This window comes from Bombyx mori, chromosome 13, assembly GCF_030269925.1.
Source record: "Bombyx mori chromosome 13, ASM3026992v2".
In the NCBI taxonomy this organism is placed as follows: domain Eukaryota; kingdom Metazoa; phylum Arthropoda; class Insecta; order Lepidoptera; family Bombycidae; genus Bombyx; species Bombyx mori.
Genome location: NC_085119.1, coordinates 990436 through 1004037, shown reverse-complemented (window position 1 = coordinate 1004037; position 13602 = coordinate 990436). Strand labels below are relative to the sequence as shown.

The following is a 13602-nucleotide window of genomic DNA, read 5'->3' as shown; positions in this document are numbered from 1 at the left end:
ACCCATACCTATACATACATATTTGTCTAAATTGTAAGTGTAATTATATTTGTCTAAAAATATTGATTGTGTTGATAACGCCGAACACGCCAAATGAACAAAGGCAATAATTTAATGGGTAACAATTGATTGTTTGAACTTTGAAGTAGCGTGCATATTTTAACTGCTGGGCCACGAGACTAAGGGTGACAATAAATTATAGATAGTTTGCGTAATTTAGAAAACTTAAGCATTACGGTCTCAAATTTTTATTAATCCTTATATTTTGCTTGCTTAGTTTTCAGCTTCAGTGTGTTAATTGCAGGTTTTTTAACGTTCTCGATAGCGTAAAAGTTAACTCAAATTGGTAGGCAGTTGGAACAGTGCCCCTAGGCAGCAAGCGTAGACAAATGCTTGCTTGCTAAGTCGTCGTGGCCTAAAGGGACGTCCGGTGCATTCGTATCTAGCGATGCAACGGTGTTCAAATCCCGCAGGCGGGTACCAATTTTTCTAATGAAATACATACTCAACAAATGTTCACGATCAACTTCCACGATGAAGGAATAACATCGTGTAATAAAAATCAAAAACTCGCAAAATGATACTTTGCATAATAACTGGTGGTAGGACCTCTTGGGAGTCCGCACGGGTAGGTAGGTACCACCACCCCGCCTATTTCCGCCGTGAAGCAGTAATGCGTTGCGGTTCGAATATTTGGGACTTGACGATCTGCAGATGTTGGGAGCAGACCGCGGGCCTACGGGTATTTTAGGGCTCTACCGCACTAAACAACGCCCCTGCACTCTTACACCCGACGTCCGATCTCCGTCCGGGGTCAGAACCCAGTCAGAGTAGGAGGTTTCCCGAAGTCAACACTACAACCAAACACGCGGTGCCACCGCGAGGATGCCCGACCGACAGGTCGTCGAGGCGATAATCGACGACCAATGACGCCGGTCTCCGCGGTACGGCGGCCCAACCAGGCCGCCCAGACGATGCCGCTGGTGTTCCGGGATACCCCGCTGGACCAGAATCAGCCTTCCGGGTCGAAACGCGATACACCGCCGACTAGGTTGCTCTTCCACAGTATGTTCGGCGACGACAGCGACGACGACAACGCGGACCGAATCGCAGTCCGCAGCTGCCGACGCGTCGTCCCGTCCTCTTGGGGCTAGCGCGCTGGAGTGACGGTAGCGTGCGGCATAGCCTCAACGCCCTCAGGTCTGCCTCCTCACAGGAGCCGGAGCTGACCGAACGCCCTCCTCCGACCCCCGGAGTTCCATGCAAATCTGAATTAACTTTTACGATATCGAGAACGTTAAAAAACTCGCACACTGGCCGTCAAAATGCCAAATGCAAAAAACAGATTTAATCATGAAGGATAGTTCTACCCTAAAGATGGAATATTATGGTCAAGTGCGAGGTCGAGGCGAGATTACCTTAAATGAAAATTGAATTCCAGAAAATGCTTTTAAGCAATACTAGTGGTAGGACCTCTTGCGAGTCCGCACGGTTAGGTACCACCGCCCTGCCTATTTCTGCCGTGAAGCAGCAATGCGTTTCGGTCTGAAGGGTAGGGCAGCCGTTGTAACTATACCGAAATCATAGAACTTATATCTCAAGGTGGGTGGCGCATTTACCTTGTAGATGTCTATAGGCTCCAGTAACCACTTATCACCAGGTGGGCTGTGAGCTCGTCCATCCGTCAAAGCAATAAAAAAAAATGTTTCCTAAATTTTTTATATTTTTTTATACATTTCAATCAAAAATGTCTTTTATTGTAATGGGTTCACTATTTTTTTAAATGGCAGAGATTTTTTTTTCGGATTTTTTTTAAATACAATCACAAAAAAATGAAGCGTATTTGAAGTTTAGAAATTTCAGACGCACGTAAAAAACCATAAATTGAAACACACTTTATGGTATGAAAGCGATGACCAAAGACAATTTTGATCAAGGGCTTCGGTAGGCGTTGGCTTCTGCCCTGGCAATGGCCATCCTGTCACTTGTTGTTGTTGGGTGAAAATAAAACAATTAGTGCGTCTTTCTAGAATTTATTATCTGTCACATTTATGTGTCGAGGATTAGGGAACAATTTCTTAAAGATAAGACATTTTCTTAAAGACAATTTCTTAGAATACAATGCAATATAACGGGGATTCGGGACGCGGTATATATTTATTATCACCTCTTAAAACATTTTAAGAATACTAGTGGTAGAACCTCTTGAGTCCGCACGGGTAGGTACCACCGCCCTGCCTATTTCTGCCGTGAAGCAGTAATGCGTTTCGATTTATAGGGCGGGGCAGCCGTTGTAACTATACTTGAGACCTTAGAACTTATATCTCAAGGTGGGTGGCGCATTTACGTTGTGGGTGTCTATGGGCTCCAGTAACCACTTAACACCAGGCTGTGAGCTCGTACCCCCGTCTAAGCAAAAAAATAAAATGTTTTGAAAAGTACGCAATGTACTGCTACACGCGCACTTTTAGTTTCGATTGCGGGTTCACGACGCAGGTACATAGATTTTTTATTTATTTTTTACATTTTGAGGGACTACTTTTGGCCCGGAGGCCTTTCCAGTTTAAGACTGATTGTCGTATTAGAGAGCTAGTGTCCACTTGTAGTTGGGTGGTCCCTACATTATTACGGTTTCGTCTTCTGACGGTCGTATTTATTATGTTTAGATATATCTAAATTAAAAACAACAATAATCGCTCTATGGTCTTACAACAAATATTTATGTATTACAATCCAGCATCTTTAATTTTGCAAATATACGATGTCGGGTTTCATAATTATATTTTAAAAATCTGCCCGAAGTCTACGAGGGCAAGGGCTTCCGCCCCCACGGGCATTCTAACGGGTTAAAGGGATTGAAAAATTGTAATTTAATAATAACGATATTTCATGTTTATAATTTTCCTACGGAAGTATTATACACTATAGTAGAATTATTTTGTCCGTGCAGTTTGGGTCATAAAAAATCGGAGCGGTGAAGCGAGTATTTTGCTCTCGCTTTCACTCACGAGCCTTATGGACGGGCATAGTGATGCGCATTATTGTTGTCGATAAGCGTTATCGATAGTGTATTTTGTCATTTTGTGGGTTAGTGATAAAAATCAAAGAAAAAATTACTAATCGAACACTTACACCACATATCGCCGCAGCATGTTAACGGGAACGGCAGAAATTAACTCATAACATAACAATGTCTCATCACCCTTCGTATACCACCCCGCCGCCGCGCCGTCTACCTGCCTTCGATGACTCATTTGTTTTTATTGATAACGGCGTTGCGCCCGCGCAACATTCTGACCGCCCTAGCCGGGCTATGTTTTATGACCCAAACTGCACGGACAAAATAATTCTACTATAAGCTATAATTTAATTAATAAGTAATCATAATATTATTTTCATAAATATAATAAGTATAATATAGAAAATTCATTATATTAAATATAAAATTCAGCCGTTTGCTTTACAGTTACATTAATAGCTACGTCTCAATATAAAGTGTAAAATATCCATGTACAGTGCATAGTGCTAATAATAATGATAATAATAAATGTTTAAAGATTCAAAATATATAAAAAAAAAATGTCAACATTGGTATTATTGTACAAATATTTTCACAAGCATTTAAAACAAACATATCACAAACGAATAATAATGTACAAAATAATAAAACATTTAAAAACACGAATAGTTAGAACTCTGGTTCCCCCGGGAATTCCCGGTGGGGGGCCGGCGACCGGGGGAAAGATGTGCGTTGTCTATGATTATATATTTATAAAAAAATCTAAGTGATATTAATTTCATCTAATGACTTTAGCTAGATACTTAAAACGTAAAATTGCATTAATTGAGTATACAAACATAACTATATAACTGTATATTTGGTTGGTAAAACCACACAATACAACTGAGACTTCGCCCTGGGGGTGGCCGCTTATTTCAGGTGTCTATCCGTCTTCCTGTTGTACATTATACCGAAAACTATATACCAAATTTTCATATTTATATATGCCATTATCAAGACAAAAAATCTTTAAAAAAAATAAAGCTTGTTTTATATACAAGTGTGGTACAAGTTTCTCACGGTTTTACTCTAAACTCAATCGGCCATAGTGCAACATTTGTGTTTTAATAAAACAATAAAATTCCCATACCAATCTCAGTAATGCGTTAACTTAATTCATAATTTTCATTCAGTGCATTTTCATGCTTACAAACTTTAAAAACAATTCTGACTAAATGGGGAAGTTCTCAATTAAATTTTTTTTTTTTTTTCGTGTTGTCACTTCAGAAGTTTTTCTCGGTGAACTGACTTAATGATGCTTTTTCACTTGAAAGCTAATGCTTCTCATGTGAATTTTTTTTATCAAGATCTAACCAGCAGTTTTTGGGTTATCCTTAATAATGTATATTTAATTGACTTCGATACTACGTTGATCATGTTCGCATTTTATTTTGTTGGAGTCGATTTCTTTTTCAGTTAAAATTTTGTATTATAATTTTTAAAAAAATCGATGTATTTTCATAGATTAAATTCGATATAGTATACAATCTTCAGTTTTAAACAGCAAATGAATATAATCTGTGGTTGGGCAGTTTGTAGCAACAGTTAAAATTTTATATGAAAAATCCTAGACCGCAATGGGCAGTAAACTGCTATAGTCATCTCCGCGACGGTAGTCAGAACAGATAAAATCATACGTTTCTTTACAGGCGTTCACACTTTCTCGCCAGACAATTGGGTTCATGGACCTAAATTAATTGCTTTATTATGAAGCCGAAATCAGAGATCCACTGGTTTCAATAAACATGTAAATTGGACTTCAAACGTTCACATTCATGTTTCTGAGCAGTTTACATATTGTGCGAGTTTGTGCACTGTAGTGTCTCATACATTTCCGCTGTTTGACTAGCCGATGCCTACGCGCGCATTGCTGTTAGCGTGAACCTATATGGTACTTATGAGGACGCTTGCAGCTGAAAGTAAGTATTGTACTTTTTGACGAAGCATGTTGCTGATAACTCTATTTCTGTAATCTGACGAAGCGTGTTGCGGATAATAACATGTACTTTTAGGTTATTAAAATAATATTTTGTATATTAATAAAAGTTTAAAATTAACTAAGGTAGCGGTGCTAGTAGATGGCCATGCATTAGTAGTTGGCCACTTTCCCTAAAAATGCTTATAACAAGAGTTTTATATAACATTTTTTACGCATTGTTAGCTTATAGGCGAGTGTGATCATCTGGCAACACAAAAAAATAGACGCCGTCATGTTGGTAGCCGTGATATTCAAGATGGCGAATTTTGACTTTTGAATCGGTGGTCGTCAGATTAAAACAATGTAATTTCTTATGTAATTTATTAAGCAAAGAGGTCAATCATTCGAAAGATTTTGATGGCAAATCATGTTATTTTGTTTGGATAATTTGGTTTTAGGATTTATAGTGGGTTTGAGTCAACATTTGTTTTAAAAATTAAAAATGCATTTTTGCTTACATTATAGTTTGTTGGGGTGACCCATTACTAGCATCTGTTAGTCAAAATAATTTAATAGTTGCCCGTCCGGGCAACTACTAGGTATTTTCTATTTCAAGTTTATTTTGCTTCATTATTTTTTATCTAACCTAAAAAGTTAATAAAATTAAAATGCATTAACATTTTTTGGGTTTTATTTTTAATTTTCAGTAATGAGCCGCATGGGCAACTACTGACTATTATTTCGGCCAATTACTAATTCTGTCCATGTATTCCATTTTAGGTAAGTACTAATTTTATTTTTTATTTTTTAGATGCCAGGAAAAAAAGGAGCGTTTTTAAGTTATAGTGAAGAGGCCATGACCCAAGCCGTTAACGACGTAAGACTCCATGACACACCGATACGTGCTGCCGCCAAGAAATTTGAAGTCCCTCGGCAGACTTGCAAATAAAGTGACCGGGAAATCTCCTCTTGCAAGGAAGATGGGTCCAGCCACTATGCTGACAAAAGAAGAAGAGGAGAGAATATGCCAATGGGTGTACGAACCTGCAGCGGCTGGATTCCCCATTACTCACGAGCAGCTGCTCTTCAGTATTCAGAAATAATTGAATGATTTAAAACGAAACTGCAATTTTTTTAAGGCGAATAATAAGCCAGGAAAAACATTTTTAAAACTTTTTATGAAGAGGACCTCGCAAAACTGACGTCTTCTAGAGCAGCCGTCAACGAAGAAGCAATAAGGAAATGGTTTGGAAAAGTTGGAGACAAATTAAAAGAAAAAGGTTGGGCCGACATTCTCCTTGACCCCAACAGAGTCTTTAACTATGACGAGACGGCTTTCATGTTAGCACCTAAAACACCCAAGGTCCTCGCAAAAAAAGGAGACAAAAACGTCTACCAACATGTTAATGCTGACGACAAAGAGTGTTTGACTGTACTTGTTACAGGAAACGCTGCCGGCACCTTTGCTCCTACGACAATTATATACCCTTACAAGCGAATTCCAGCTGAAATTTCCGACAATTTTCCATCAGGGTGAGGACTGGGAAAAACCGACTCGGGTTGGAAGCCCTGTGAAGCTTTTTTTGAGGTTATAGCTGATATATTCTTCCCTTGGCTATCCTCTCAAACCCTCATGTTACCTGTCATACTCTTCGTAGATGGACACAAATCGCATTTGTCTTACCAATGCAGCCAGTTCTGTCATGAGAAAGGCATCGTACTTATACCACTCTTTCCAAATGCTACTCATTTGCTGCAACCACTTGACGTGGCCGTTTTTAAACCTTCAAAGGTGGCTTGGAGGAAGCGAGTGCACATGTGGCGGATTGCAAAATTCAAAGCGAGGAGGGGCACGCTTTAAAGAAGAAAGACTTCGCCAAATTACTTAAGGAGGTGATGGAAGAAAGCTTAACCCCGTCCATACTAGTGAATGGTTTCCGCAAATGTGGCCTTGTTCCCTGGAACCCCGAAGCAGTTACGATCCCTGGGAAAGCTATTGAGAAGAAGGACAACACTGAAAAAATTTTGTTCTTAAAGAGAGGCTTACATTTTCTAAATGAATCAATACCTGCTGACACCTTGATTGCATTTCAATCTACAATTGGTGATTGGTCCGGTGACACCACTGATAAGTCATTGTTCAACTTATGGCACAGTACCAAAACTGAAGTAGAAGCCCTCCAAAAGGAAGATAGTGATCTAACGCACGAGGATCGGACAGCATCTCCACTTACAGCTGACTTCAACATTCCAGCACCGATTTCCCACTTAGTCACTGCGGACATGGAGCTTGTACATGAACTACCAGGACTACCATCTAGCAAAGCTGACTTCAACATTCCAGCACCGATTTCCCACTTAGTCACTGCGGACATGGAGCTTGTACATGAACTACCAGGACTACCATCTAGCAAAGCTGACTTCAACATTCCAGCACCGATTTCCCACTTAGTCACTGCGGACATGGAGCTTGTACATGAACTACCAGGACTACCATCTAGCAAAGCTGACTTCAACATACCAGCACCGATTTCCGACTTAGCCACTGCGGACATGGAGCTTGTACATGAACTACCAGGGCCACCATCTAGCACAGCTGACTTCAACATTCCAGCACCGATTTCTGACTTAGCTACTGCGGACATGAAGCTTGTACATGAACAACCAGGACCCTCATCTACTAGCACTGTGCCTAGTCCCTTTAAAAAGCACTTTTTTATGTACCGACGGAAGTGAGCAAGGATACAAAAAGGAAGCCAAAGGAAAAATTGCCCACCGTAGCTTTTGGAGAAGATTATGTGATCTACTTGAAACGGAAAATGGAAAAGAAGGAGAATCTCGCAAAGCAGAAGTTAGAGCGAGCCAACGAAAGGAAACGGAAGATGGCGGAAAAAGATGCATTGATGGAACAGAAGAAATTGGAAGGAGAAGATCGAAAGCGCCGCAAGCCAAAAACACTAGAAGACATCTGTGTTATTCTTCTGATTCTTCTGACTCAAGTGTTAAAGTCTCGTCGGCAGAAAGCGACATTGACGATGAAGAAACGGATGAGGATGATAGTGACAGCAAACTTATCCCTCCGAAAAAAATGAACGGCGAATTCGTCATCGTTCGTTATGACGGCAGGTTTTATCCCGGAAAAGTTGTTACGGCGCTTCCATTGGTCGCTTCAATTTCTGCCATGGCGAGAGTGGGGCGGCTATGGCCAGTTCGGCCCGACGTTTGTGAATACGAGTGGAAAAACGTCATCACTACCATAAAGGAGCCTCAGAAAACAAGCAAAACGCGAGACCTATTTAATGTGCCTGAAATGAAACACTTTGAAGACTAGACTTATTTAAAATAATTAAATAAATTTCTTATGAAGCAGTCTATAAGGCTTATTTTTATTTAGAACACAGAATATAGCATTGAAACTGGGTGGGCAACTACTAGTGAGAAAGTGGCCATCTACTAATTTTTCACTTATCTCAAGTGGCCATCTATATGTACTAGTATTTGTATTTATGTCTTTTAAATTTTTTTTCTTCTTGAATTTTTTAAACTGGAGTAATCTGTTGATTGATCTTAATAAATTCGAGTTTAAGTTATCGCAAAACGCCTTCACCGAGTGCATAGACCGATTAACATCACAGACAGTGTTTAAAAACAAAAACTACTGCATTAAATGGCCATCTACTGGCACCGCTACCTTAACAGTAAACAATAATGATTAAAAAAATCCGTTGAATCTGTACAAGTTAGTTTGACTAAAAGACCGATGTGTTTATAGCGATGGGTGCTCAGGAGACGGCGAGGCGCGCGGGGCTGACGTCCAGCAGACAGAAGACGGCGCGGCACACGGGGCACGTGCAGCGCCCCGCCAGCCAGCCCGACGCCGGCCCGCCCGCGCGCGTCGCCCACCACCGCCCCATGCACGACGCGCACCACAGCACCCTGCCCGGCCCCCGCCCCGCACTCAACATTGCACTCTACATCCTCTTGTGAGGCCACCCGCGCGGCCCTTAGAACTTATATCTCAAAATGGTGGCGCATTTACGTCGCAGATGTCTATGGGCTCCAGTAACCACTTTTTTTTTATTGCTTCGATAGGTGGACGAGCTCACAGCCCACCTGATGTTAAGTCGTAATCTACAATGTAAATGCGCCACCCACCTTGTGATATAAGTTCTAAGGTCTCAGTATAGTTATAACGGCTGCCCCACCCTTCAAACTGAAACGCATTACTGCTTCACGTTAGAAATAGGCAGTGTGGTGGTACCTACCCGTGCGGACTCACAAGAGGTCCTACCACCAGTAATTACGCAAATTATAATTTTGCGGGTTTGATTTTTATTACACGATGTTATTCCTTCACAGTGGAAGTCAATCGTGAACATTTGTTGACTACGTATTTCATTAGAAAAATTGGTACCCGCCTGATATTCGAACACCGGCGCATCGCTCAACACAAATGCACCGGACGTCTTATCCTTTCAACCACGATGACTTAACACCAGGTGGGCTGTGAGCTCAACCACCCATCTAAGCAATAAAAAAGAAACACCTCAAAGTAGAACCTTAGTGACCACTTAACAGCAGGTTGTAGTGTCGCTCGACATGACTTGTCTGTTGAGTCACGCTAGCTCGTCGTGGCCAATTCGACACATTCGACATATCTGCTTCCTGACCTTAAATGAAAACTTCATACAGTCAAAACATTGATATTTTCCATGAATTAGGCAACAAAATCAAGTGTTCCACACAAAATTGGTTTATAAGAAGGAAAGAAACGGGCTAACCTGCAGTGACACTGCTGGCACTGCTGTGGTCCTCCCTCGAGATGTGGTGGAGGCGGCAAGCAACGTCGATTTATCTTAACATCAGCCGGGGCTTGCATGCACCCAATGCACATCTCTGGCTCCTGTATAAAATATTAGATCGCGTATAAATATTTTAATTAAAATGAATCCACCGTAACCATATAAATAAAAACGGTATTCATGATTTAAGCATTTAAAAGTCATTGCATATAAGATAGAAATTTCCTGGTAACTAGATAACACTACTGGTCAAAACTGATATCATCTATTGTCAGTATGCTAATAACTGAAGCATAAACCAAAAACCCATAAACACAACCCACTCAATTTCTCACAAGATCATATCAGTGGGTCGCTAATCCGATCTGGTGGTAGATTTTGCAAAGCAATGCTCTTGCTAGTGCTAATGTTAGTGAATGCTCTTTGGTTGAGCCTATGAGTTTACCTACCCATCCGAGTGTATCAAAAATAGCCCCTTAGGCTACCGGGGAATAGGTAGGGAAAAAAGGTCAAAAAAGTAGGTAAAGCTCACCTCATCAATAATATAAACAGGGTTCTGATCAACATACTGTTTGAAGACATTCACGAATCGTTCCACTAAAGTTGGCATCAATGAAATGTGTTCAGGAACCCTCACTGCATTCAATAGCCTCGGCTGCAAGTCACGCAACATTACTGTTGTGATGCGAAATGTAAATCGCTGGATCTCATCTCGGTTGGGTATCACCTCTATGTTCAGATATTGGATTACGTCTTCACCCGATGGTGACAAATTGTGGCTGTCACTCTGCAACGGTTTCTTTTTGTTAGCTGGTCCTTAGTCTGAAGTCTCATAAATACCTATCGACTAAGTTATTTATGACATATTCAACATATATTTTTACAGTGACAAGTAGACTTTAAGAATTATGATTATATTTCCTGTTACATTCTTATTTAATTATTGTTATAATTAAAATTACTAGCAAAACATTAGTTTTATTACATCAAAATATAATCTAGTTCCTCTGCAGCTATTAAATTCATTGTGATCATCATGGCTTGGTATTAAAATTTAGATGAATTTAATAATACTCTTTCCCAATCATATATTGTTACTAACTTACAGCAGTGGCAACAAGAGAGCAATCTTCCTGTTTCACTATGTTAACGGAATACTGTGACACCTTGATGAGCCAAGTCTCCGTAGCCACAAACTTGCTTGTAGCCGTCAGCTGTATTGAGACTTTATCAACACTGAAATGAAAGGAAAGATACTTCACATTAATTACAATTATGATAAATCAACAATAGAGTACATTTACAGCTTTTGAAATTATCAACTGACCTACTTTTCAAATAGGAACAAAACCATTTTGTAATGTTTCAACAAATAAAAAGCTATAGTTTTAAAATTTAACAGCAACCTGAACTTACATCATCATCATCATCATCATCATCATCAACAGCCCACAGTCGTCCACTGCTGGACATAGGCCTCTCCCAATCCACACCATGGATTTCGGGTTTCGGAGCGGCTATGGAACCATAGACCACATACACACAGTGCGGCAGATTATAGAAAAGACCTGAACTTACAATTAAGATAATTTTTTTTATTCTTTATCCATCACTTGATCATGACAATTAGGCAAATAAAAAATATGCTGTCATCAATTCTTTATATGTGTACAAATTTTCAAGTAAATAGGAAGTCAGATATGTGGCAGATTAACTGGTGTTAAAAATAAGACTTTTTAAATGACAAATTACACACATAATTATTAATTAACTTCATAGTAAAGTTGTTCAGGCACATAATCTGATAATATGGCATGAACTGAACAATCTAACTTAACTGGATTGTGTTTCAGAACAATGGCATTAAGCAGTCAATGATTTGGTAGTATTCTATATTGTATTTATTATAATCCAAATAATCCTGTATAGCAATTTACACAATTTTTTTTTTATTGCCTTATAGGCAGACGAGCATACAACCCACGTGATGCTGAGTGGTTACCGTCACTCATGGACGTCAGCAATGCCAGGGGCAGAGCCAAGCTGCTTCCTACTGTTTAATACTCTCCACAAGCTTCGTTTGAAGAAAGACATGTCAATTAACAATTAACAATTTATAGTAATTTAATACAAGGCTGAAATAGCCCTATAAATATATAAAGAAATCTGCCATATCAGCATATATATGTCTACATCATACTAATACAATAAAGAAATTAGTGAAATTGTTGGCATTCATTGTTTGAACTTAACAAAATTCCATTATTCAAAGAAACACCTTGAACTTAAGGTTAATGATAATGTATGATTAAAACCTGAACCATTCAAAATAAAATTTTTAGTTAAATTAACTGTCACGAAATATAAGTGACTATCAATGCTTGATGATAAAGCTATGCACAAGATTTTTTAAAGAAAATAGTAATTTTCGTCTTAATGTATTAACTATTTTCAAATTTTGTATTTGTAAGGCCCTTATCACAATGTTTTACAATTTATAGGCTTAAAACTGACCCTCTAAATTCTGAATTGAGATAAGCCGCAGTGACCCGCCAGTCACTTCCCGTCGACACGTACGGCAGGAGTGCCTTTACGATCGGATGACCAAGCTTCTCATACTCCCACCAGCACAGCAATTTGTAGCACATTAACAGCGGTATGAAGGCCGTCGCAGCAAAACTTGCAAGCATCCATTGACTACGTTCCCCGCAACACCATAGTGTGCAAACGTACCCAAGAGGTAGAGCGGAATGTATAAACGCAGTTATGGTTATTCTCTTCATGTGATAACCAATAAAGTTGGTATTTTCAGAGCCCAAGTAGTTATCAAATAGCTGAGCAATTGTGAATCCTGCAGACACGAACTCGGTAGGCGGATAAACAACGCATATAGAGAATAGAACGTAGAAAAGTGTAACTAAAACATCCATTCTGATTTTTTTTGTATCTATTGATTAAAAAATTGATTGAAATACATTCCCAAAATGGATATAGGAGTTTATTGACAAAAGCTGTCGACTGAAAAATATCTAACGTATCACGGAAATAATTCATGTAAATCCACTAATATAAAATTGATCGAATTTCAATACAATTCCCACTGAATCGAATTTGAATTCGATGTCAATTAATGATAATAAAAATATATACTTATTCGGTTCCTAGGATAAGCAAAGGAAACACAGTCCAAAGCATTCTTAACTTTGAACGCAAAAGCCGCGCCGTTTTTTATGAAAATTGAAGTGTAGAGTCTGATTGTTTGGAATCATGTGAGTAATCTTGAATCAATTGGTCTCTTAATTCTATTTTATAATTTACACTACTCTTCTCCTTTGTAGTGACAACTGATATGTATTTTTTGTTACTTTTCCTTCGATCAATATAATAATATGTAGTTGGTGACAGTCAATCAAATTGATTTTCATCGATTTCTTTCAGTGATTAAGCAATTGAAATTTTTGAGTAAAACTCAATGATTTTAATTTCAATTGGATAAAATGAACCAAAACAACATCCCAAATAAATGCAGAGGCAATAAAATATTTTCCGAGGAAAATTATGGAAATTTTTTACGAGGTTAACTGACTTTTTGGAAAAACTTGAGAAGCCACGTCGAATGATAAACAATTTATACCTTCAAACATGAAGAAAAACTAAATTATCAAAATATAGCACACGTCTAGAAATATTAAATGGTGGTAGGACCTTTTGTGAGTCCGCGCGGGTAGGTACCACCGCCCCGCCTATTTCTGCCGTGAAGCAGTAATGCGTTTCGGTCTGAAAAGTAGGGCAGCCGTTGTAACTATACCGAGATCTTAGAG

The 13602-nt window shown here is 39.1% G+C and overlaps 1 protein-coding gene across 2 annotated transcripts; it reads right to left on the bottom strand.

The window, feature by feature from the left end:
- Positions 1 to 2017: 2017 nt before the first annotated feature.
- LOC101739123 (E3 ubiquitin-protein ligase TM129) lies at positions 2018 to 12928 on the bottom strand. 2 transcript variants are annotated; one of them, XM_004926320.5, is made up of 5 exons: positions 12296 to 12928; positions 10888 to 11017; positions 10314 to 10568; positions 9761 to 9882; positions 2018 to 8915 (listed from the first exon to the last, which is right to left on the bottom strand). In XM_004926320.5, exons 1-5 carry the CDS (start codon positions 12709 to 12711, stop codon positions 8762 to 8764), a joined length of 1077 nt encoding a protein of 358 aa, XP_004926377.1. In that variant the 5' UTR covers positions 12712 to 12928; the 3' UTR covers positions 2018 to 8761. The 2 variants fall into 2 exon arrangements, with proteins under 2 accessions (XP_004926377.1, XP_021203796.1); XM_021348121.3 differs by lacking the exon at positions 2018 to 8915 and adding an exon at positions 8978 to 9649 and having other exon boundaries at positions 12296 to 12919.
- Positions 12929 to 13602: the final 674 nt, after the last annotated feature.

What these genes read in the sequence shown, in the direction of transcription:
- LOC101739123 (XM_004926320.5), bottom strand. Translation starts at nt 12,711, where the DNA reads ATGGATGTTTTAGTTACACTTTTCTACGTTCTATTCTCTATATGCGTT. An exon ending in CTCAATTCAGAATTTAGAGG is followed by an intron (nt 11,018 to 12,295) that starts GTCAGTTTTAAG and finishes CTTTCATTTCAG; the next exon opens with TGTTGATAAAGTCTCAATAC. An exon ending in TGCCAGCAGTGTCACTGCAG is followed by an intron (nt 8,916 to 9,760) that starts GTTAGCCCGTTT and finishes GGGGCCGGGCAG; the next exon opens with GGTGCTGTGGTGCGCGTCGT.